At 45.1% G+C, this 26,977-nt stretch overlaps 1 protein-coding gene across 1 annotated transcript in view; it reads left to right on the top strand.

The window, feature by feature from the left end:
• The first annotated feature begins 368 nt into the window (after positions 1–368).
• Positions 369–26,977, top strand: part of MTX2 (metaxin 2) — a 130,301-nt gene continuing 103,692 nt past the window's right edge. The window contains exons 1-2 of the mRNA XM_040357679.1: positions 369–461; positions 25,617–25,664. Of these exons, the coding sequence (XP_040213613.1) occupies positions 422–461; positions 25,617–25,664 (88 nt within the window). The 5' untranslated portion in view covers positions 369–421. The remainder of the gene's footprint in view (positions 462–25,616; positions 25,665–26,977) is intronic.

Here is a 26,977-nt window from a genome sequence, read left to right as displayed (position 1 = left end):
CTTTGACTTACAGTTTTGTTTTTATGGGCATACAACCCACCGCTTTAAATAATTGTCATTAACATCAAATGTAACTTATTCAGTCCAGGAATACTATATTCCAACATTCCAGTTATGTCACAATCTATAGGTTCATTTTAAACAAAATCCTTTTGCCATAAACAAATATGGTGGTCCCGCTCTCACTGCGTACACGTTACCTATCACATGACTCCTACTCTGAGCTGGGAAGAACAACTTTCCTAAATTTCTTTTTTTTTCAATAATCTTTATTGACACTAAGCACACATGTAGCCGTTCGTGTTCATCGTTACCAGGGATACGGACGGAAGTAATCCCCGGCCAGCCTGTCACCCGCACACACACTTCCTGTTTTTGTGACCTTAACCTTGCATGTGGAGAGGGGGAATTCCAGACAGCCATGTCTCTGGTTACCGATGCCTTTGTGTCGCAGATCGCAGGTAACAGTGATCTGTCCTGTTCTCCTATGATGGACAGGTGTGCAGCTCAGGACATAGGAGAAATCACACAGGAGCACAGGTTCCGTGCAGACCTCACCTCTTCTATGTATTCTATACAGAGCTCCACAATGGGAAGGGTCTGTCTTAACTCATTGGAATTGTGTTTAACCCCTTCAGGTTCGGGAGGTTTTACCCCCGTCATGACCGGGACGTTTTGCTGTTCAGCACTGTGCTACTGTAACTGGTGATTGCTTACTGTGCCCACATTATATTTATATATTTTTTCCCCACACAAATGGCACTTTCTTTTGGTGGTATTTGATTGCCATTGTTTTTTTATTGTTTATTATATAAACAATAAATGATGACCACTGTATCAGCAATGGTTTGAACTGTCATGAATGGGCTACATTCATAACAGCTGTGATCACTAGTGATCTGTGATTGGCTACAGCTAAACACATGGTACTGTGATTGGCCCAGGTACTGTGTGATAGCCGTGGGCCAATCACAGCATCGCTGTATAGGGAGCACAGCTGTTATGAATGACATTCTTTCATAACATAGCCATCACATGATCCCCGCACCACTCAAATCAGCTGCAATCCGCGGTGTCTGCGGCAGCGGTGCACTGTTGTGTGCCCCAGGCTGGATGACATACATGTGTGTGATCTGTGCCGCCTACCCACAATAAGTGTATTGTGGGCAGAGGCGATAACTGGTTAATGGATGGATCAATGGAGTGCAATTCGTTTTGCACTTCTGTGTCCCGTTTTCAGCAGACAGAAGCTTCGGCAGCGGCGCTTTTCTGGCACATTTAACCCATTTTCAGCCGTTTAGCGGGGGTTAAAAGCGCCCCGCTAGTGGTCAAAAAAGCTTGGTTGAGCAAAGCACCACTAAAGCTAGCGGCACCTTAGCGCTAATGCGGAGTGATGCCAGTGTGAAAGGGGTCTTGGGAAGCTTTGGTGAAGCCTTTAAAGCCCTGGTGCCTGTATGCAGCTTGTCCCCTGTGTGCGGCCAGCAGGCTGTTGGGCACCATATAGTTAGCAGATTGGCAGCAGGGAAACCTAATTTTTCCGCCCCCTTTGACTCCACCTCCTTTCCCTGCCCATATAAACCCCACCTTTTTAATGAAGCACCCATCGAATGCAGCCTCGCCAGCGCCCATCAATGAATGTTTGCTTGCTTACATTCATTCGGGAGTCGGGACACAGATCACAGTCCTGCGCCTCTGACAATTTGTGCGAATGGAGCGGCGGTAGCCTGCTGATGCTGAGACTTCTTGTGTCAGGTAGAAGAGAGTAGGAACACCAGTGGTTGGGTGCCCTAATCAGCTGCCTAGTATGCATAGTGGTGGCAACGGCCCTGGCTGTCTGTGTTCCAGCACCCAGTGCTGAAACGCAGACTAGTTCTGGTCACCTTGGTGATAACCAGAGATTTCCTCACTTTGGAGGATTTCCTCTCATTTCTAGTTTTACCTATGGGACAGGAAGTGAAGAAATCGAGACACGGATGGCAACAAAAACTTACAGGTGTTATAACCACTCTGTCCAAAATGAACAAAAACTATTTTGCCTTTTTAATTTCATCACCATACAGAGCTGAAGTCTGCTTTCAAGATTTAAAAAAGTGGTTAGAGGCTTGCTGAAAGTTTTACAATTACTATCTAATGTGCATATGCACACAGTGTTGTTTTACAGGCGTATTCAAGAGCAACGTTCAGGGGCAAACGTAAACGTGCCTAAACGCATGTGTATGCGTGGAAATTTATTTTACCCATGGGGCACTGTCCCTCCCACTGTCACCAACCCACGGGGCACTGTCCCTCCCACTGTCACCAACCCACAGGGCACTGTCCCTCCCACTGTCACCAACCCACGGGGCACTGTCCCTCCCGCTGTCGCCAACCCACGGGGCACTGTCCCTCCCGCTGTCGCCAACCCATGGGGCACTGTCCCTCCCGCTGTCGCCAACCCATGGGGCACTGTTCCTCCCGCTGTCACCAACCCACGGGGCACTGTTCCTCCCGCTGTCACCAACCCACGGGGCACTGTTCCTCCCGCTGTCACCAACCCACGGGGCACTGTTCCTCCCGCTGTCACCAACCCACGGGGCACTGTTTTTCCCACTGACACCAACCCATGGGGCACTGTTTTTCCCACTGACACCAACCCATGGGGCACTGTTTTTCCCACTGACACCAACCCACGGGGCACTGTTTTTCCCACTGACACCAACCCACGGGGCACTGTTTTCCCCACTGACACCAACCCACGGGGCACTGTTTTCCCCACTGACACCAACCCACGGGGCACTGTTTTCCCCACTGACACCAACCCACGGGGCACTGTTTTCCCCACTGACACCAACCCACGGGGCACTGTTTTCCCCACTGACACCAACCCACGGGGCACTGTTTTCCCCACTGACACCAACCCACGGGGCACTGTTTTCCCCACTGACGCCAACCCACGGGGCACCATTTCTCATCATACTGACTGATGTAAGTGAAACTGCTGTACTCCTTTAGTAAACGGAACTAATTAGAGAGGATGTATCTCCCTAATGGGAGGCACAGACAATATAATCCCAATAGGTGTTCTAGTCCATCTCTACTCTGTCTAAAACGGGAAAACGTTTTTTGCCTATAGTTATACATTAATTCTGCCTGCTAAACTATGTCTAGCTGACACGTTTGTGTTTTATACTGATCTCATGGTTAGTGGGGGAGTCGGAGTCTGCTATTGGTTGGTCCAAAAATAAGGAATACTTTGCTTGTAGGCAGGACGAATAGACTTGCACCCAATAATAGCACTCCAAATGTTTTAGCTGGGATAACATGAAGAAAGTTATACAAGAACTCTGCTAAATCATGTATGGTTTTGTACTGGTCACATAACAGAGCTCAATATCTAAAGAACAGCTACGTGGTCTTTGGGGGGACAAAAAAGCATGATTTATTTAACAATATGCATTTATTATCAGGTGCATACATTATGTTTTTTTTTCTAAATAACCAAGACCTTTGTGATCGCTCTCCTTTCTTAGCGGAATACAATTGAGAATATCTTTTCATAATGCAACATATTATTCTGCTTCATTTCAGCTGTATGGTCAATCAACAGGATGTGGTGGAGGAGTTGAGTGTCCACGGGTTGACCACGGGTCTCAAACTGGTGGCCCTTCAGCTGTTGCAAAACTACAAGTCCCATCATGCCTCTTCCTATGGGTGTCATGCTTGTAACTGTCAGCCTTGCAATGCCTCATGGGAGTTGTAGTTTGGCAACAGCTGGAGGGCCGCCAGTTTGAGATCCCTGGTGTAGACAGAACGTAATAAAGTGAAGGGGGTTGGCATGGACACATAGTGAGGTAGTTGAGTGAGTGAGCATGGACACGACTAGATATTGTGAACAGTTTTGGCATGGACTTAGCATGCTATCGCGGATGGATGAGCACATGTCATGGACGGGATGGGTAAGGATGTTATATTGCCATCGTGGACAGGATTGGCATGGATGTAACATGAATGATGTCATGGAAGGGGTGGGAACAGACATAACCTGATACCAGGATGGGGGTGGGAATGGATACATCACAATGTCACAGAGGGGGTAGACATAGACTCAACTTGATATTTTGCTGAGGGTATGTTGATGTCATAGAAGGGTGGAGAAAGATGCAACTTAATGTTATGAAGGGTATGTTGATGATTTTGTGGATGGTTTGGACAAGGACACGACTTGATGTTGTCGTGGAGGAGGTGGATAAGAACGCAACTTGATATTGATGAAAAGGATGCAGCTTGATATTGGGGAGGGGATGTTGATGATGTTGTGAAAGGTGTGGATAAGGCTACAACGTGATATTGTGGAAGGGGTGGACAAGGCTGCAACGTTATATTGTGGAAAAGGGGGGCAAGGCTGCAACGTTATATTGTGGAAAAGGGGGGCAAGGCTGCAACGTTATATTGTGGAAGAGGTGGACGAGGCTGCAACGTGATATTGTGGAAGGGGTGGACAAGGCTGCAACGTGATATTGTGGAAAGGGTGGACGAGGCTGCAACGTGATATTGTGGAAGGGGTGGACGAGGCTGCAACGTGATATTGTGGAGGGGTGGACGAGGCTGCAACGTGATATTGTGGAAGAGGTGGACGAGGCTGCAACGTGATATTGTGGAAGAGGTGGACGAGGCTGCAACCTGATGTTGTGGATGGGGTGGGCACAGACGCAAACCTTTTTCCTGGTTTGTGGTCCCAGACCATGTAAAGACTGCTGTTTCTGCTTAAAAGAGAAATATAGGTTTTCTTTTTACTTAAGCATACCTACCTAGCTGGATGCAGCATCGGTCCCCTGGCGCCTCTTAACACTGAGAACCGAGTGATCCAACACAGCCGATCACTCGGTTCTCAGAGCTCCCTGAGCAGAGCTCTGGGAGCTGTTGGTCACTGCTCTCTGCTCTGCCCTCCCACCCACACTCACTGGACCTGGGTGCCGGTCCAGGCATTTGGGCGGATCTCGCCTCCATTGTCACGATCTTGCCCAAGCCTGGACCAGCGCTGTGACTTCAGCCCACTGGCTGCTGGAATTGGTTTACAGGAGAGTAGAATTAACTGCACTACTGTAATCCATAGGAGATGTACAGCCAACCGAGCTTTGGCTATATTCACCCTCTCTGTTTATTTATCCTGTTTACCATTATCGTTGAAAGTAAAAGGAAAAAAAAAGTCTTCCAATGGGGATTTTCAATCACTTCCTGTTTGGCTATGGGACAGGAAGTGAAGGGAAATCTCTCCAGTGGAACAAATTTGGCAAAAAGAAACCTTACAGGGGTTATAACCCTCCTTTATTCTATCCAAAATAAAAACAACTTTAAAGGGGTTGTGAAGGTACACGTTTTTCTTCACCTTAATGCATTCTATGCAAAAAACATCTGAGGATTAGCGGCCTCCCAGACCCCCCCCCCCCCCCGTTTACTTACCTGACCCCCTCGAAAGTCCCGCGCCGTGAACGCTCTGGGCTTACAACACCTTATGTGTCTGTTTTGGTATATGTAGCTTTGTTCACTAAGTGTAATATTTGTTTTACACACCTATCCTTTTGCTATATATATTTCGTAGTGGATTAGTATGCCGCTTTTGTTAGCGCTCAGATTTAGGGCGTAGAGGAGCACACTTTAGCACTATGTAGAAGGGAGGACTCTTGCCAGAAAGGATTTTAGTTGCTTATCAGTGGTCCAATAAAGATTTTCTTGGCTGATCATAATACACTCTTCCATTTGTGCGCAGTATTTTCCCTCATGAGTACAGTATTGGTTTTGTAAATATTAAACATCCGTTGTGTTTTCTTGTAAAGAGTTAACCACCTTGGCTTGGTCTCCAAGTCTCATGCAGTTTGGGAATCGGCTGAGGAAATTGAGATTTGGAGTAATGAAACGGGAGCAGTGAATCAGTCCGTTAAGTCTCTCTGCTATGAAACTCCTTGGCATGTCCAGGCTAGCAAGTCAGCCAATCAAAACACTTCTAATTGTGTTCTTTCTGGCTGCACGGTTTCATAATTTTAATGAGATATGGGTTTCTGGAGCCATTGAGTTCTCGACTGTGCGTTCTGCTTTCTTGCTATTGATATTTTGCAAGAGCCCGTGCGGTAGTTAATCATCTCAAGAAAATTTCTCAGAGCACTACACACGGCAAAACAGAAATTTATGCTTGAGGAATAAAATGCCCACCTCCGAAATCATCATCGGGCTTTTGGAGCCCCCACCAAAACCTCATCAATGGTGCTTCTAGACACTGCATGATTATCTGGACAGGTTGAACAATGGTTGTTAGAAAGGTTTGTCCACACATATATAACGCAGGGCCCTAACCGATCGCTATTGGCAGTGGGTGGTCTTTTGGCCATATTGGATTTTTGCAGCTGCTGCGGTTAGCTGCTCAATATATAGATGTGCACTTATATTCAATCAACCATAAAAAGTTTAGGGAACACAGCCTGCCTGCCGACTGCCTCTAGTTTTCATTCCGGCAATTTTCCTGTGCAACTGAATACCCAGATAGCTGAACCTCTTTAGTTGTCAGTATCCTGATCCTCTAAATCACGTATGTTCCTTTAAAGTTTAGCTCCACCAAAAAGAGGAAGCGCTGCTTGTTTGCACCCCCCCCCCCCCCCATGCACTGCCTTTTTTTGTCACCTTTTGGGTGATTTTGACAGGTACCCACTCCCACTTCTGGCTCAGATTGCCCCCCCCCCCACCACTTCCCCTTTCAGTCCTACCAATTGACCGACTAAAGCCTTTACCCACACGTTATTCTAGCATGAGACATTCTGTGCATAGTACATAAACTGTCAGGAGCCAGGGTAGGCAGAGAAGGCGGCTGCCTTGGACCCTTCAGTGGAACGGGGCGCAAATCTTGTCTCAGCACTGGTCAGGAAGTTGCCATTTCAACTAGGGCTGCAACTAACGATTATTTTCATAATCGATTAGTTGGCTGATTATTGTTTTGATTAATCGGATAATAGCCTTAAAAAAAAAATTAAATTTTTACATTTTTTTTGGCCAATTTGTTGTTGGGCAGATTACAAAACGTAAATTGCCGCAAAAACACATTACATGCTTTTCTGCAGCTTCTCCATTGAAGTATATTGAACAAAAAAAAAAAAATAGCACCGTTTTGCGTTAAGTCCCCGCCCCTTTCCAAATACACAGCAGCTGAAAAAAAATCATGGATGTGAACGTGTCCCATAGGAAAACATGTAAATGAACTGTAGTGTGTTTCATCAAAAAGCACCAGAAAACACAGAGGTGTGACCCAGGCCTGAGATGTTTAGTAACCTAATGGGGTTAAAAAAACAAAAATAAGTACAAAAAGAGCAAATAATCGCTACTGTAAGGCCCCGTACACACGGTCGGACCGAACCGATGAGAATGGCCCGACGGACCGTTTTCATCGGTTCACCGCAGAAGTGGCCTGATGGTCTGATGTGTGTACGTACCATCAGTTCAAAATCCGATCGGGTCAGAACGCGGTGACGTAAAACACACGACGTGCTGAAAAAACGAAGTTCAATGCTTCCAAGTATGCGTCGACATGATTCTGAGCATGCGCGGGTTTTGAACCGATGCTTTTCTATACTAACCATCGGTTTGGTCCGATCGGGCAGCGGTCCATCGGTTCGGTTTTGAAGCATGTTTTAAAATTTTGGACCGAAGGAAAACAGACCGATGGCCTATACACACGGTCGGTTTGGTCCGATGAAACTGAACTTCGGTTCATTCTCATCGGTTTTGTCCGACCGTGTGTACGGGGCCTTAGGGGTTCATTTTTTTTACTGTGGTACAGTAAAATTAATATTTTACAGTAGCGATTTGCTTTTTTGTACTATAAAGGGCTAATTTTAGTTGTTTTAACCCCATTATGTTACTGGCCGATTAATCGATTTTGAAAATTGTAATCGATTAGTTGTCGATTAATCGATTAGTTGTTTCGGCCCTAATTTCAACCAGAAGGCCCGAGAGAAGCCTTCTCTGTTTGACTACCTTGAAGCTTATTAAACTTGGCTTTGAGGAAACTTGATATAATAAAATGTAGTCATTACTGGCTTCCCATAGCTACTATTTTTCTGATGGTTATACTTTTTACCTCACGTAAAATGACCTGAAATAAGTATCCAGGGTGGATCCCTGATTTCACTGGCTCATTAAACAGTGAAGCTACGCTCCACCCCCCCCCCCCCTCCCCGCCAGGATAAAATGCTTGTTTTGCCTAGGATCAACATAAGCAGCTACACTTACCTTATTCCTTGTCTTGGCATCCGGCATGCTTTGATCGTTTGAAATTTGAATGGGCTCTCATTGTCCTCATGTACATTGGTTCAACATTGTACTTAATGATGTCGAAAGACTCTTCTTTTTAGAAGGGTATCTTTAAAGAGCATCTTCAGTCTCCCGCCTCCCAAAACTTTGTCAACAGCTGCTTACTCAACTGGACTGGTTCTTTGGGTTCCTGGCGCTGGCATGTTTGCTTTGGAAAGCTGGTTGTGACTTCTTGGGGCTTCCCACTGCAAATACACAAGCGGCATTGTGCTTTTATGAATGGTCCCCCAGACTCCTGGGACGTGTCTCAGATGGCTGTAGGCAAAAGGGGGGGCTGAACTTCTGCTTTGATCGCCTAGGTAATACAAGTGAAAGTGGGAGCAGTACCTACCAAGACCGTTACCCGTTAACCCCCCCCCCCCCCAAAAAAAAAAGAAAAACATGAAGTGTCCAAAAGTGGAGCATTCGGATTGGGAAAAGCGGAACAAACCCACCCCCTTTGGGTGAAGTTCTGATTTGATGTGGAAATTCAGTCAAATTCTAACTAAGGCTAAACCTGCTCTCACTCCCTGGGACTATTCTATCTACCCCAGTGGTTCTCAACCTGGGGGTCAAATGATGATTTGCCAGGGGTCACCGAATCCTGGGCTCTTCCTGAAGCCTACATCGCTCTCCCAGCCTGTTCTCGGTCACCCAGCTGGGCTGTTCTTGGAGCCCGTGGATGCCCACTTAGCCTCTTTGCAGCCGCCCATTCAGTTCATGGCATGGCTGGGGGGCAGAAACTAGAGGTCAGCGATGGATGTGAAGTGGGAGGGGCTGAAGGAGACCCTATCTCCTGATTTTGGCATAGGTGTCACTGTGAGACACCACAGTGCTGGAGACACAGTGAAGCCGGAGTCAGTGAGTAACACTACCTGTGATTTGAGTTGCCATTAAAAGTCCCCACTACAGTTCTCAGTTTAGCAGATGACCTTGATCAAGAGCATCTAAGTTGGCTGATCAGAACTCCCCCTAATACTGCCACTCATCCCTTTCCCCCCCACCAAGGAGTAATAGAAGAATAAAAATAGAGGATACATGGAAGGGGGAGGAACAAAGAAAAAGTGCGAGAACGAACAAGAGACTGCTAAAGAGAGGGATGGGGGAAAAAAACCCAAGAAATTAGGATAGAGACGGAGCAAAGGGAAAGGAAGGAGAACAAAGAGAGAGTGGCACATCCTAAAATGTACCATACAGGGTTTTAATATTGTATGAGTGGAAGGTACTCGGGGAGCGATAAATGTCCGTGGGTTAGGGGGGCAAATTACTTGTCTTGCCTTGGGTGCAAACAACCCACGCTATGAAAATAATTTTTCTGTTGGGGGTCCCCAAAACTCAGGAAATGTTATCAAGGGGTCACGGCACTAGGAAGGTTGAGAACTACTGATCTACCCTGTAAAAGAGAAGCGAATGCCTGTTTGGTGATGTCATCCATAGGCTTACTATGGGGCATCTGTTGTTAGCTGCCCCATAGTAAGGCTCTGGATGACGTCACCACGAAGGCACTTGCAGCCGTTGTCAGTCGATCTCTCCTCTACACTATAGCCGCCTCTGGAGAGATCATGTGACCAGACCAGAGTGGCTTTAGAATAGGTAAGCACCCCCCTTTTCTTTTTTTCTTTTTTTTTTTCTTGTTCTCTCTTTTTTTTTTTTTTTTTTAATCTATGTGCCCTTGGAGAGACTTATCTTCCTGCAAAATCTTAAATGGGAACTCTGCCAACCTTCCCGTTTTTTTTTTTTTTTTGGCCTCGCTTACCTGATGGTTGTATCTGCACATTTTCAGATACTCACCCATCCAGTGAATCCAGCATTGACCCGCTGAGATAATCTCATGCCCAGCCACAGCTCCATCCCACGATGCCTTGTTCTCTCTGACATCATCGAGAGGCCCGCCGGCTTTTCTGAGTTCAAGGGGCGGGCCTCTCGATGACGAGCCAATAGGCCCGTCCCCTCCTCCTGTTCTTCAATGAAAGGTTATGCCTCCTGGGATTCGTGATGTACATATCCCGGGAGCCACAACAGGCAGTATGCTCGGCGTGCCATTCGCTTAACGCGAGTGACATGCATGGGGATGTGGGGCAGACTTTCAATAAAAAGATGTAAAGAATCCTGCAGAGGACGGGAGGTGGGGTGGAAAGGTGGGATCTTCCTCAGGAGGGTAAAGGTCTGCTTTAAAGTGTTACTAAACCCACAACAGTAAAATTTGTCTGTATATGCGGAATATCATGCTTGTTTTTTCTATAGTTTTTTTTAACCATACGAAAATTTTAAAACTGGTTCTATTTTTCTTTTTCACCGATGGGGGAAAAAAAATGATGGGGCCCACACACGATCGGTTTGTCCGATGAAAACGGTCCGTTTTCATCAGACGAACCGATCGTGTGTACAGGGTAGAGCTGCACGATTAATCGTCAAGAATCGTTATCGCGATCTTTTTCCCGTTGCGATTCTTGACACAGGGTTTCACAATCATTGACATAAAAATAATTTTCTCTCTGCACTTTGGTATGCAAAGAATTTCCTCTCTGCTCTCAGCCAAAAGTCAAAGTCTGGGCAATCTGCTAAGTCTGGGCAGCCTGCCAAGTTTTGAAAACATTCTTTATCAGTGGAAAGTTAAGTCTAAACATTGTATCACATTGACTTCTGTATGTAAATTAGGAACGTTTAACCACTTAAACCCCAAACCTTTTTCTGACAGCTCTTTTCAAGTTAAAATCATTATTTATTTTTTGCTAGAAAATTACTTAGAACCCCCAAACATTATATCATTTTTTAGTAGAGACCCTAGAGAATAAAATGGCGGTTGTTGCAATATTTTATGTTGCACTGCATTTGCGCAGCAGTCTTTTTAAATGCAATTTTTTTGGAAAAAATGTATTTAATGAATTACAAAAAAAAACTAGCCAGTAAAGTTAGCCCATTTTTTTTTTTTTTTTTGTATAAATGTAAAAGAGAATCGTGATCTTCATTCTAAGCAAAAAAATCGTGATTTTCATTTTGGCCAGAATCGTGCAGCTCTAGTACAGGGAATAAGGCCCCTTTTAGACTGCGGCGGGTGCCGCGGTGGCGGTATAACGCCGCTAAAAATAGCGGCGCTATACCGCTGGGATTGCCGCGGGAATCAGCCGCTAGCGGTGCAGTATTAACCCCCGCTAGCAGCCGATAAAGGGTTAATAGCGCCCGCAATGCGCCTCTATAGAGGCGCATTGCGGGCGGTATTGCCGTGGTTTCCCATTGTTTTCAATGGGAAGGAGCGGTATACATGCCGTTCCTCTCACCGCTCCAAAGATGCTGCTGACAGGAGATTTTTTTGTCTCCCGCCAGCGCATTGCCTCAGTGTGAAAGCCCTTCTGCAGTGAAGGAGTTTTTCAGGCAGAATAGCAGCGCTATTTTTAGCGCTGTACCGCCTGAAAAACTCAATGTGAAAGGGGCCTAAGAGATTTCATCTGCTTCCTGTTTTGGTAACAATATCGTTTGCCAGACAGGAAGTAAGGAAAAATCTCCTAAACATGGCTGCAGACAGAGAAGAAAAATATCTGTCAGATTTTTTTCTGAAAGTTTTCAGCAGCTTACATCTTCATACATACTCCAGGTTTAGTACATTGACGATCACGCAGTCCTGTTTTTCACTTTCATAAAAAAAAAAAAAAGGAATCTGCTGGAAGTTCCCACACTCTGATTTACAAGCTGCGTCCTCCTCTTCCTCCCAGTGATGCCCTGGAATTAGCATGTAGCTTGTGAGTCAGACAATGGCGGCCTCCATGTGAAAGGTATCGCGATGACCGTTCCCTTTAAATCCTCCACCTTTCCTGAACACCGTAAGCAAGCTGCCCATAGGAACCCATTATATTTCAGCTATTGACTTTCTGTATTTCAAGTAAAAAAATAGAACTGACACAGTATAAACATTTTTACCTTCTGTCTTATTTATCTGGTTACTTCTTTTCTGATGTTTATTTTATAAGCAGCCCAATTCTCCTTCTGATTAATTAGAAAAACATGAAGATGTAATAGATTCTGCTGTAAAATTGCTGTAGATTTCTTTCCCCTCCCGGTTGGCAGGCACACACTTAATCATCAATATATCTAACAAACATCCTTACTTTGAAACTTCTATTAACATTGCTTAAGACTAATTTTCTTTGTCTTGTGAATCAATTTAATAAGACCAAAAAAAAGGCATCGCAGGCTGCAAGTTATTAGAAAACGTCTCCTCTTTAGTCGGGTGAAGTATATAATGAATTTTCTATCTGTTAAATATCCAGGAACATGTATATTACTATCAATATGATGAATTGTCTCCATCTTGGAAAAACAAATATTATCCTTAGGGGTTTTTCATTCTTCACAAAGCAGCTTTGTATTTCTGTCTTGTGTTGAGAAACCTTGACAGATCTTCAAATAATCCGACCACAGAACATCTCTAAACGGTGTTCATTTTTCCACCCAACCAGTGGGTCATCATTACCTTCTACTTGGATGTTTTGACCCCTAGTATCCGAATCTTTTAGTCAATTGATTTTTGGTATCCCTTGTAAAATTGATCTGCCGTTTTCATGAAGGTGGGTGGAATTGGCTGATGTTCAGGCAGCATATAATTACCAACTTAGGTATTACTTCCATTATTGATCATGACTAATGGAAGAGACATTTTATAACTGTGCTTCTCTGCTTGATTCGTGCATGCTTTAAGCCCCGTCCACATGACCAAAATCACATTGGAATTCTGACGGAATTCCATCGGAGAAAAATAAAACGTGTTCTCTATCTAAACTTGGAATTTACGATGGAATTACTCCGATGGGGCATACACACGGTCGGAATTTCCGATGGAAAAAGTCCAACTGACTTTCCATTGGAAATTCCGACCGTGTGTATGGCCCATCGGCGTAATTCCATCGTAAATTCCGATTGTGTGTACAGGGCTTTACAGACAACCCAAGACAGTGTTACCTGACTATGGAAGTATGTGGCAAAACTGGTATCTCAGGGGGGTTCCTGGGCTTCTCGTTGCTACTGTCAGCCCAGGAGAGCATGGTGGGTAGTCCTTGTGTAATATGCAAATGGGCCTGACTGCCAAAACTTGGATGCCTATTGGTGGTGACGGCGAAATCAGGCTGTATGCGGAGCACACAGCCAGATATCGTGTCTCTAAGGCCTCGTACGCACGACCAAACATGTCTGCTGAAACTGGTCCGTCGGACCAGTTTCCGCGGACATGTTCGGTCGTCTGTACGGCCGACCGGACAATTTTCCGGCGGATCGGACGGGTTTTCAGCGGACAAATGTTTCTTAGCATGCTCGGTCGTCTGTACGACTCACCGGACATGTCCGCTCGGCCGAAAGCCCTTGCATGCGTCGAAGTGATTCGATGCATGCGTGGAAGCATTGACCTTCCAGGGTCGCGCACGTCGCCGCGTCATCGGCGCGGCCACGTCACCGTGTTCGCTGTCCGCGGGAAATTTGGTCTGATGGTGTGTACAGCCATCAGACCAAAATCCGCCAGCGGACATGTCCGATGAAAACGGTCCGCGGACTGTTTTCATTGGACATGTCCCGTCGTGTGTACGAGGCCTCATAGTAACACATTTCGTCTCAATGATATAAGGCATCTTAACAAAAAGTTCACTCACCTTTCATTCCACACCCATTCATTCAATAACCAAACATCACCAGACTGTTATGTCCTCATCTCAGCATCCCAGAAAACGCTGGTCGCCGACACCCTCACAGGGTCCTTTTATTAGAAATCCCCCCAGGAAGTGATGCTCACAGGGTGTAAGCTCCACCCAGCAGATGACCATATAAGGATTTCCCTTCCAACAGGGTTATTCAAATACATACAATATAACAATGATACGATACAATAATAATACAATAACACAGTTCCTGATGAGGGGAGCTTATCTGCAGGTGTATGCTCATGTCATCACATCAATGTTGATCAGGCATACAGTGACGACAAGAGCACACATCTGCTAAACCGATAATGCGTTTGCAGAGAGGAAACATCCCCACCAGGCGAACGTCTGTGCATCAATCACACAGGGGCCCTTTCGCCGGGCCGACATCCCTACTCTGTAAACGCCCTTCTCCAAATCAGGAAGTTTATCTCAACCAGCGTCAGTCTGCCCCAGTCAGCTTTTTAGAGCGGGTTGCGGAAGAACTAACACTGGGTGACACTATGACAATACATATTTAATACATCTGGAAATTTCTACGACAGTGGCAGGGTTGTAATCTTGTTGGCCGTAAATGTAAATGCATTTAGCTTTAGGGCCCATTCACACCAGCTATGATGGGCAACGCGTGGACAAGACAAATTGCTTTATGACCCATGGTTTTGGTTCATGCACTGAAATAGGACAGATTCAATTTTTATACAACACATTTTAAATCCATTGAAGTCCAAAAACAAAAATGCACTGCGATGATTGCTAAAACACATTGGGGAAGATCCACAGAGCAAGTACGTCGGCGTATCTGCTGATACGCCGGCGTACTTTCAAATTTCCCGGGTCGTATTTTTAGTTTGAATCCTCAAACCAAGATACGACCGCTTCTGGGTTTGATCCGACAGGCGTACGGCTTCGTACTCCTTCGGATCGTAGGTGCAATACTTTGGCGCCCGCTGGGTGGAGTTTGCGTCGTTTTCCGCGTCGGGTATGCAAATTAGCGATTTACAATGATCCACGAACGTACGCGCGGCCGTCGCATTTTCTAACGTCGCCTGTAGTCGGCTTTTTCTGGCGTATAGTTAAAGTTGGTATTTTGCGGCGTATAGATAGACTTGCCATGTTAAGTATGGCCGTCGTTCCCGCGTCGAAATTTGAAATTTTTATTTGTTTTGCGTAAGTCATTCGTGAAAAACAGGGATGGACGTAACTCACGTCTAAGTTAAAAAAAATGACGTCCTAGCGACGTCATTTAGTGCAATGCATGGCGGGAAATTTCGAGACGAGGCATGCGCAGTTCATTCGGCGCGGGGACGCGCTTCATTTAAATGAATCACGCCCCCTACCCGCCGATTTGAGGATTCGAAGATCCGCCAGGTAAGGTACGGCGGCGTAGCGTATCTCTGATACGCTGCGCCAATCTAATTATCTGTGGATCTGGCCCATTGCAATTTAAATTCCACAAGTGCGCGCAATTTTAAAACGTGACTATTTACTCGGTGTAACATCATCTTTCACGATATACAAAAAATTGGGCTAACTTTACTGTTATGTAATTTTTTTTAATTCATGAAATGTTTTTTTTCCAAAAAAAAAGAGTTTGAAAATTGTTACCGCATGACATAAAAAGTTGCAACGACCGCCATTTTATTCCCTAGGGTGTCTACTTAAAAAAACATATAATCGTAGGAAAAAAATACAATTTAGGAACATCGATACATGACAGGATAGGCCCAAATAAGTAGAGCATTTTTCATCCGTAAGTGAGAGCAAACAAGTAAAAGTGCCCAAGTACATACAACAGTTTGGTATCGAGATTTCACAATCTCATGTTTTAGTTCTGCTCCATATATGCTACTCTAAAGCTTTGTACACACGATCGGATTTTCCGCAGACAAAGCGCCAGACTTTTGTCCGAAGGGCGTCGGCCATGAACTTGTCTTGCATACAATTGTCGGCCAACAAACACGAACGTAGTGACGTACTACGTGAAATTTCAGCTCTTTAGCGCCACCCTTTGCGCACCTTCTGCTAATGTCGTGTTTGGTGAGCATTGGTTCCGAGCATGCATGTTTGTACTTTGGACTTTTGTGTACACACGACTGGAAAATCTGACAACAGGCCGTTCTCCGTGGAAAATTTTAAAAGCCTGCCATCCAACATTTGTCTGCGGAAAATCTGACAACAATTGTCTGATGGAGCGTACAAACAGTCGGATTTTCGGCCAACAGGCTGAATCGCACAATTCCCGTCAGAAGATCTGATCGTGTGTACGAAGCTTAAATGTATGATAATGTAGGGTGCTCTAAGAGCATGTGACCTTTATTATACTAAATAGTAAAGTTATATGCTCACATGACTGACCTAGACTGGGAAAGGCCCTGGGGCCCACACCTAAGCAACCATACAAAGGATAATTAAGAAACCAGAAATAAAGATTATGGGGGGGGGGGGAGAGCAAAGAGAGAGAGAAGAGGAGCATAGCATGCATTAAGATTGAAAAAAACTTCTGCCTTTACAATCACTTTAATTAAACAAGCTGAAGTTAGAAGCTGATTGGCTACCATGCACAACTGCACCAGATTCTGAGCGCTCCAGTTTTAGTAAATCCCCTGCATAGTATCCGCAAATATAATGGTAGCTAGAAATCTCAAGAATTGTCTCGCACAGTGCAGATCATATACACCTCAGGAAATAAATACCGGTAGTTAATACTGGGGGGTGGATTTACTAAAGGCAGAGATAGACTGTGCACTTGTTTCCCCAGAGCTTAATGAATGTGGTGAAGCGTCATCTTGTAAAGAATACCCAATCGGGTGCAAGTGAAATAAATATATAAAGCATTTTTGTTAGCACATGATTGGATGATGGATATCAGTAGAGCTTCACCACAATCAATTAGCCCTAGAGCGGCTCAATTTTTTAATTACCGTATTTATCAGGGTATTGCGCGCTCTAGCGTATAGCGCGCACCCCTAATTTTGACCCTAAAATCCTGTAAAAAAAACATTTTACTACTTACAGTTTTGGTGTCTTGCCCGGCGTCCATCGACGGCCTCGTCCGGTCCGGCATCCGTCTGCGGCCTCGGTGGTGTCCTCCCGGCTTCTCCCGCGCTGTCTTCATGTCGAATCCCCACTTCCCGCTCTCCGTTTGAAGCCTCCGCCGACGTATACCAAGCGCAGTACACTCGTGTATATTCGGCCAGGCTCGGCTTTTCACGCATAAACGTCACAGAGCGTGACTACGAGCGAAGTCGAGCCTGGCCGAATGTACCCGAGTGTACTGCGCTCGGTATATGTCGGCGCAGGCATTCAAACACGGCGCGGGAAACGGGTATCGGCGTATATCGCGCACCCACGATTTTGCCCTGATTTTCAGGACAAAAAAGTGCGCGATATACGGCGATAAATACAGTATTTTTTGCTTAGGATAAAGATAACGATTCTCGGCGTAACATCTTTCACATTATACCAAAAAATTGGGCTAACTTTGCTGTTTTTTTTTTGTTTGTTTTTGTTTTTTTATTCATTAAAGTGTAGGGGTGGGGTGCAGAGCGACACAGAGCTTACAGGCAGGGAGGGAGGGGGAGGGAGGGGGAGAGAGCACAGAGGAGACAGAGCAGGGCTGCTGATAACGGAGGCACATAAACTGACCACAGTGTCAGGGCTCAGCAGCCATGATACACCATGGTCAGTTTACAGGGGGGGGGGGTATAGGGGGTATAGCCTGACAGGATCAGCCAAGTATTGTAGTTGATAGAAGGGTATAAATGACACAGCACAAGCACTGTGCTGTATGACATACTTTAAGGGAACAGGATTTTTTGGGGGGTTAACAAACCACTTTAAAAGAGACGTTTGGGTTTGTTTTTCCCCATCATACTTACCTAGGTGGATGCAGCATCGGTCTGATGCTGCATCTGTCCCCCGGAGCTTCTACACTGAGAACCGAGTGATTGAACAACATTGATGGCTCCGTTCTCACAGCTCCCCGAGCAGCTGCTGACTGTCAATCAGCAGCTACTCCGCTTTGCTCCTCCACGCTCCCTGGAGAGCTGGGCTGTGGAAGGGAGGGTAGCGGCCGTCTCAGCTGCTAGCTGAGAGGCTGAGAATGGTATCAGTCTAGGCACCTGGCGGATCCAGACTTCCATTGTCGGGATGCCGTGGTACCTGGACTGATTCCTAAGATGTCAGCACATAGTGGAATTCAGTCGGCTCTTTGCTGAAAATGAGTCACAGGAGTGCAAAATTAATTGCACTCCTGGGACCAATAGGAGAAGCCCAGCCAAATAAGCTCAGGCTGGACTTCTCTTTTTATACTGACCTTATTTACAGACCGAAGTTCATCCCTTTTATCTAAATGAACCAAACGATACAATGTTTATAGTTCTTTACCAGCACTGAGAAATGTAGATAAACGTTTGCCGGAGGCTTTTTTTTGGACAGCTGTGAGTTAGTAGAGAACGGCTCTGCACTGTTTACATAGAATCACTGGACTAAGATCATGAGGGGAGTTGAATCAAGATCGCAAGGTTTTTTTTTTTTAACCCCTTCCATACAGGGCATTTTCACCCCCTTCCTGCCCAGACCAATTTTTAGTTTTCGGCGCTGTTGCACTTTGAATGACAATTGCGTGGTCATGCAACACTGTACCCAAACTAAATCTTTGTTTTTTCCCCCCACAAATAGAGCTTTCGTTTGGTGGTATTTGATCATCTCTGCGGTTTTTATTTTTTGCACTATAAACAAAAGAAGAGCGATTTTTTTTTTTTTTTTTTTTTTTTTAACACAATATTTTTTCCTTTTTTATTTAATAAATATCACAATTTAACAAAAAAAAAATTTCCTCAGTTTAGGCCGATACGTATTCTTCTACATATTTTTGGTAAAAAAAAATCGCAATAATCGTATATTGATTGGTTTGTGCAAAAGTTATAGCGTCTACAAAATAGGTGAGAGATTTATGGTATTTTTTTTTTTATAATTTTTTTTTACTAGTATTGGCGGCGATTTGCGTTTTTTTTATTTTTTTTATTTTGACCGTGACATTGCGGCGAACACATCGGACACTTTTGACACGTTTTTGGGACCATTCACATTTATACAGCGATTAGTGCTATAAATATGCATTGATTACTGTGTAAATGTGACTGGCAGGGAAGGGGTTAACCACTAGGGGGCGCTGAAGGGGTTAATATGTTCCCTAAGGTGTGTTCTAACTGTAGGGGGGAGGGCACTCACAAGGGGAGGAGACCGATGTGTGTTCCTATGTACTGGGAACACACATTGGTCTCCTCACCGATGACAGGAGGTGGATCTGTGTGTTTACACACACAGACCCACACTCCTGCCGTGATCACCGGCAATTGCGGCCGCCGGGCACCCGCGCCGGATCACGAGCTGTGCCGCACGCGCGCCCGCCCTAGATCGCCGGAAACACAGGACGTCCTAGGATGTCCACCCGGATCGAGGGAGGGTTCCTGCCGGCGTCATTTTTCAATGCGCCGTAGGGAAGGGGTTAACGATTAATCTTGCAGCTCTAATTAGATCTGGAGAAAAATGAGTGCAACTGCACTTGCAAAGTGCACAGTCTATTTGCCTTTAGTAAATCGACCGCAGTGAATCGCTACTCTGCAAGCACTACCCCCCCCCCTTCTGCTTGCACTACTCTGCCAGCAAGAAACCCCCCCCCCCCCATTACTACTGCCTTGGCAGCATGCACCTCCAGCCTCACTCTCAACAATCTGCCACCCCCACCCCGTCCCATGCTCTTAACATCCACCAACACACTTGCTACTGTGTCTGACCCCCCATCTCCCTGACAACTATACCCCTTCCACCATTCCCACCACACCTGCCACCCCCTGTCCTTGCCCCCATTGCCAACTAGTTTAAAATATATATGAATGAGACCTGCACATATAATGCATACACATATTTTTTGTTACAAATGCTAGGCTAAGAACCCTTTTTGGTTCCTCTCTTTTAAATGCATGCTTTCATAATTCAGTGGATCAAATTCAGGAATATTCTGTATATATAATGTGTTATTTACCTGCCTGCCTGTCTGCCTAGGGGAGCCTTGTAGTCTGAGAATAAACTAGAGTTTGACTTCATTATAGCGTGAATGATAAGTTTATGTGGAGTTATTATAACATTAATCAAGTTGATGGATTGGAAATATGACAGAGCTGTAGCAATGTGTAATTTCCATGCCTACTGTTCTGCAAATGTTGTTCACCTTTCAGATCACAATTCAAGAGTGAAGCTGCCAGTTTTAGGAGCGCTGTGTAACCCTTGTTGTGCCCATCTGAAGTACCGCTTTAAAAATAGATTACCATAATCCCAAAGCATGTGAGTGCCCAGGAACATACCCGGCTGTAATCGGCTATGGGAGAGCCATGGACATCAGATGACAAATGGATATGTAGGACCCATCTGACTGACTATTTTTTTTTTTTTTTTTTTTTTTTATTATTACAATCATTATATTAACATGCATACTTGTATTTTTTCAAGTGTGTATGGTAATGGTATGGAGGAGAAGCACCATACACCCTGAGTACAGGCCTTTATCCAGAGCACAGTTGTCAAACACAAGGCCCGTGGGCCGAATCCGGCCCTCCAGGCCATCTTATTTGGCCCTTGCCCTCCTCTGGTCCTCCTCAAGACCCTTACTTTCTGCTTTTAAGCAATGCATCCAGCTTCTTCCCAGCAGCAGCTTAAGCAAAGGGGGGTGCACTGTGATGTAAGGGTGAGTGGGGGACTCAACTTCTGATGGTGGGGTGGCTCTTAACATCTAATGTAAAGGGAGGGGATGCGCTGGACATCTAATCTTACAGATACAACCAGCCCTTTTGAGGGCAATCATAATGGTGATGCGGCCCTCGATTAAATTGAGTTTGACACCCCTGATCTAGAGGGAATCAAAATCCCAAGTTGTAACAAAGCAAAGCACCACCCCTGCACAATGGATGAGCTCTTAAAAGTGAAGCATGGACTTACAAAAAAATTATACATTTATACTCACCTAGGTGGATGCAGCATCGATCCCCCACCATCTGTGCAGTTAGAACTGAACGATCAAAGGCCGCTGATCACTCTGGCTCTCTGCTCTCTCCTCAAACGTTTACTGGAGCGTTGGACTGTGGATGAGGTGGAAGGTGCTGGCTCAGGCTTTCGGCGGATCACTGAGAGGCTGAGCAATGCGTCGGTCCAAGCATCTGGGTGAATCTTGACTATATGGTCAGGGTCATTTCCCGAGTCTGGGTTGGCTGAGTAACGACAGACTTTAGACTGCTATTGACTGGAATCGGGTCATAGGAGTGCACCCCTGTAACCTACATAAGAAGTATAGATAAAATAACTTTGGCTACATTTTTTCTCTTTTTTAAAGGTTTAACATATACAGTATTCTGGTATGTTCTTTCGCACACCATTGTTGTAAAGTGTGGTTAACTAAACAGTTGCAATCTTCTGTCAGATTAAAGTATGATGCTTTTGCATCTCTCATCAAAGAGACCCTGTCACCAGACTATTCATTTTAACAATCTTCCCCTAAGTTTATACACCGTCCAGTCATAACTTTATGATAACTGAGGCCCCTGTACACACGAGGAGACATGTCCGATACATCAGGTGGCTGGCTGGGTGCGTGTGCACCACATACCTGGGGAAGAGATGGCACCAGGTCCGCTTTTGGTCTGATGTGTGTACACTCCATCAGACCAAAATCCCAGCGGATAGAGAATGCGGTGACGTAGAAGATACCTACGATCTCAAACACGGAAGTGCAATGCTTCCACGCATGCGTCAAATCAATTTGACGCATGCGCGGGATTTCGGGACGCTGGTTACACGTCATAACCAGCGGACATGTCCGATTTAGGTGTACTAACCATCGGACATGTCCGACGGACATGTTTCCAGCGGACAAGTTTCTTAGCTTGCTAAGAAACTTTTGTCCGCTGGAAACCTGTCCGCTAGGCCGTACACACGGTCGGACATGTCTGGAAACTGGTCCGCGGACCAGTTTCAGCGGACATGTTCGACCGTGTGTACGGGGCCTGACAGGTGAACTGAATAACATTGAAATTCTCATTACAATGGCATCTGAATGTGGGTGGGATATATTGGGCAGCAAGAGAACATAATGTCCCTGAATTCGTGATGTGTTTGAAAGCAGAAAAAAATGGTCAAGCAAGCAAGGATTGACTTCGGCAAGGGACAAATTTCATTGGCCAGATGACTGGGTCAGAGCAACTCCAGAACTGCAGCTCTTGTGGGAAGTTCCTGGTCTGCAGTGGTCAGGGCCAACCAATGGTCCAAGGAAGGAAAACTGGCAAACCCAGCAACATAGGGTCATGCAGGTGGTGAGCAAAGACTGACCCGTGTAGTCCGATCCAATAGAGCGATAAGAGCTACTGAAGCTCAAATTGCTGGTTCTCATAGAAAGGTGTCCAAACACTCAATTCATCGCAGTTTGTTGTGTATTTGTTGTGTTCAGGGTGCCCATGTTTTTTTTTTTTTTTTTTTTTTGTAAATATTTTATTGAAGATTTTACAGTAAAAGATCTTACAAAACAGTCTCATTTAAGATATCCGAACAGTAGAATCGGGCAAGTAAACAAAAATAATACAAGTACAAAAGTCTAGAATGCAATGGGTACAGAGGGTAAATTGACAACAGAATATCATATGTTCTCTCGTAAGATGCGTGTTGATATCCAAGAAACAATGGATACTCATTGGGGATAGGTAAAGACAGAAACCTGAAGGTATACCGCAATTGTCCCCCAGAAATGTAGGCAACCCCCCCCGCCCATCCCCATCGGGGGTACAACATGGGCAGGGGGGGAGCCACACCCTAAGCCTAACATATCACTGGGAGAGCAGCAGCTGCCCCTGTCGAGTTCCCGCCCCCTCTGGCATGAATCGGGCAGATAGCGACGTCCCAGCTACACAATCACAGCGTGGAGATTTATCCGTGGTGTAGAAATTCACTGTCCGCCACCCGAGGGGAGGAGGGTCGAGCTGCGACTCCAGGGTGCCCATGATGACCTGTGTCGCCAACCAAAATGGGCACGTGAGTATAAGAGCTGGATCACAGAGCAATGGAAGAAGGTGGCCTGGTCTTTCTTTTACATCAGGTGGCTGGCTGGGTGCGTGTGCACCACATACCTGGGGAAGAGATGGCACCAGGATGCTGTATGAGAAGAAGGCATGCCAGCAGAGGCAGCGACTTGCTACTGTCAGCCATTTTGATTTTGATTTTATTATTTGTAAAGCACCAAATACAGTTCATGAACTGCGCCTAAGCGCTAGACAGATCAAATACATATACTGACATTCAAAAATAAGCATAGCGGATATCACATACAGGATAGATTAGTAATAAATAACACCTGAGATAGCATAAGGATCATCTAAACCAGGGATCCCCAAACTACGGCCCTCCAGTTGTTGCGGAACTACACATCCCATGAGGCATTGTAAACCTCTGACATTCACAGACATGACTAGGCATGATGGGAATTGTAGTTCCTTAACAACTGGGGGGCCGTAGTTTGAAGATCCCTGACCTAAACAGAGGGGGAAAAAAATGAAAAAGATGAAGAAGCGGATTAACAGTCCACATTTAATTAAGCGGCAACAAGTCCGGGCTGGCTGATTAGCTGGTGAGTAGTAGATAGCACATGTCCCTTATCCACATACATTGGAAAGTAAGTGAGTCTTTAGTACCTTGCGAAAGTGAGTTAGCGAGTTAATTTTCCGCATACTCTCAGGAAGATTATTCCATAGAAATACACCAAAGACTTGGAGAGTTTTTCCACCAGCTGCTGCAAAATGATATGGTTTAGGCATAAGGCGGTTTTGATTCGCCGAACGTAAAGATCTTGTGGGGGTATAGTGGGAAACTATACTCGATAAATAGATTGGACCTTGATTCCAATCTATTTATTGCTAGATACTGCAGCATATCTCAGAGGTCTAGTGGCGTCCATGCCTCGATGGGACAAAACGGTTTTGGTTGAAAAAGGGGAGACGTCCTCAGTATTGGATGGGTGGTCATAACTTTATGGCTGATTGGTGTATGCACATTTACTGTTTTTAGGCACATTGTTTATATATAGATATATAAACGGGGAATCTTGTGATTAACTTCATATGATTAGAAATATAAGATACGAAGAAAGAGGATGGATAGCTGCACTCCAATGACCAAGCGGTTGTCTTTTATTCAAAAAAACACAGCAAGTACATCACTTCACAAGGTGCAACAAAGGAACAGGTAGATAGCCGATGCGTTTCGCACTGAGCTAGTGATTAATCATGGCCTCTAGCCATGAAACGCGTCGGCTATCTACCTGTTCCTTTGTTGCACCTTGTGAAGTGATGTACTTGCTGTGTTTTTTTGAATAAAAGACAACCGTTTGGTCATTGGAGTGCAGCTATCCATCCTCTTTCTTCGTATATTATGCATTGTCAGTGCATTGCCAGCCCCCACGGTATCCTGAGTCAGTCCATCTCTACATAGTGACCCACCTGGAGCGGTGATCCCTTCTCTTGATTAGAAATATATGTATAGTTTATTCTATTAAAAAAAAAAAAATGTGCGCAGCTAAAGTGTTCGGGCTTGACTTGAAGAAAAGGTGGCAACCCTAGCTATGACATGGCAGGAAGGAGAGGTTTATTCTAGGGCAGGGGTCTCCAAGCTTTCTAAACAAAGGGCCATTTTACTGTCCTTCAGATTTTAGGGGGGCCGGACTGTGGCCAGCGGGAATATATTTTTTTTCTGCCATTAGTGGGAGTAAACAGTGCCCCATCTTTGTTATTAGGGGGAGGAATAGTGCACCATTGTTGGTGTCTGTGGGAGAAATAGGACCCCATTGTTGATATCAGTGGCAAGAATTATGCCCCATTGTTGGTGTTAGAGGACAGAATGATGTCTCATATTGGTGGGATAAATAGTGCCCCAAGGGCCGGATAAAGGCGACCGAAGGGCCGCATCTGGCCCCCGGGCCGCAGTTTGGAGACCCTTGTTCTAGGGAACTGACTTGTGAAGTCAGATTTTCTGGCTCATGCAAGTAAATCCTCTAGAGATTGCAGTGTATGAAAAGAAAAGATTATCGGATGTGCATCTAGCGTGTTTAGTACCAGCAATTATTGTACAGTCCAAGTTGTTTAGATCTTCCTCTATGAAAAGCCCATGCAGGATAGCAGGTGAACCTGTGGTCACTGTATACAGAAGTCCATACAAGTTACAACCGTACAACCGCCATGTGCTAATCTCTCAACTATTGTATGCATTGCTAAGTGGGAGGAGCATGTTTTCCTGACTCCTCCCCCAAGACCAATGTTTGTATTACCACTTTCCAGTCCAATTCTTGAAAATAAACTGAAGGTTTCCCAGAAAAGAGAAGAATTAATGGGGATGATCCTTTTAAAAACAAATAGTCCAGGTCTGCTACGTTTTTAATTTTTTTTTTTTAACTAGTAATTTGCCACATGTTGGTTTTAAACTGATATTTTTTTTTTTTGTAGTAGTAAAATACTTTGTAGTAAATGCATAATTTTGTTTAAACTGTGAAGTAAAACCTAAATCTAAATTTTTTTTTTTTCTTCACAGCCGTGGAACCATGGCCTGAAAATGCTACTCTTTATCAGCCGATGAAAGGCGAGTATTCCTTAACATTAATACAGCAATATTGCTCAGTGTCCGCTTGTGGCTAAAATAAGCATATTGTAATGTCACGTACACACGATCGGATTTTCCTTCAGAAAAACCTTGGATGGTTTTTCTGACGGAATTCTGCTCAAGCTTGGCTTGCATACACACAGTCATACAAAAGTTCTCTGAACTTTCGACCATCAACAACGCGGTGACGTACAACACTACGACGAGCCGAGAAAATGGAGTTTAAATGCTTCCGAGCATGCGTCGGAATTTCGCGTGTCGGAATTGCTACAGACGATCGGATCGAAAATTTGAAAACCAGCTCTTGATCTTTTGTTGGCGGAAATTCTGACAGCAAAAGCCAGATGGAGCATATACACGGTCGGAATTTCTGATCAAAAGCTCACACCAGACTTTTGCCGTCGGCATTTCCGATCGTGTGTATGGGGCATTACAGGACATTTAGGTAATCTTGGGGCCCTTGTGCATTTCATTATTGCAAGTTATATCATGTATTAGTATGTTTTGGGGTTGCAACACTTTTTTTAAGACCAAGTACAGATACTTTTTTCAAGTAAATACCGATTACTAATAATTTTTGGATGGTGTCAGTGCTTGTTTGTTTTTTATCAACCCTATTAGGACGGAGGGGGGCTTTGGTGAGATATCAGGAGTCTAAACAGACCCCTGATATCTCCCCTTTGAGACAGGGAAAGGTACTGAGAATAGAGATTCCCCAGACCCTTTATCTGCAGCCTCAGCTGCACTGAAAATGAATGGACAGGAGGCAGCTGCTCCTCCCCATTCATAAACGGAAGCATCGTAAATAGTTTACAGTGTTTCAGTTATCACTGACTCTGTGCATTCAGAAAAGGAAGGAGCCGGTAAATTACAGATTTACTGGCTCCTCCCTCAGCTCTCCATTCTGACAGATCCAGGACATCGGGACCTGGAGGAGGAGGAGCTGGGGAGGACACAGGGGGACCCGCAGGGCTCAAGTCCTGCGGGAACGCGTGGGAATGAAGTTCCTGCACTTTTTTCACAGCAGGAACGCAGTTCCCTTTTGCAGGACTAGAGCAGTTGAGCCGTCTGAGCCAATCCTTCACTAAGCAGCGATGCCCAGCTCGAGTCACTGTCAGGGGCAGGCGAACCTTAGTAATCCTTTATGTTACTGGCCACTTCCTGTATATGGATTCATCAGGAAGTGACGGAATATACTCAAATATACTACCCGATTAATCCATATACAGGAAGTGGCCAGTAACATAAAGGATTACTAAGGTACAGTGGATCGAAAAAAAACATGCGGTTTA

Source organism: Rana temporaria, chromosome 6, assembly GCF_905171775.1.
Source record: "Rana temporaria chromosome 6, aRanTem1.1, whole genome shotgun sequence".
Lineage (NCBI taxonomy): Eukaryota > Metazoa > Chordata > Amphibia > Anura > Ranidae > Rana > Rana temporaria.
Note: the sequence above shows the minus strand (reverse complement) of the source record. Positions and strands in the feature narration are given on the sequence as shown.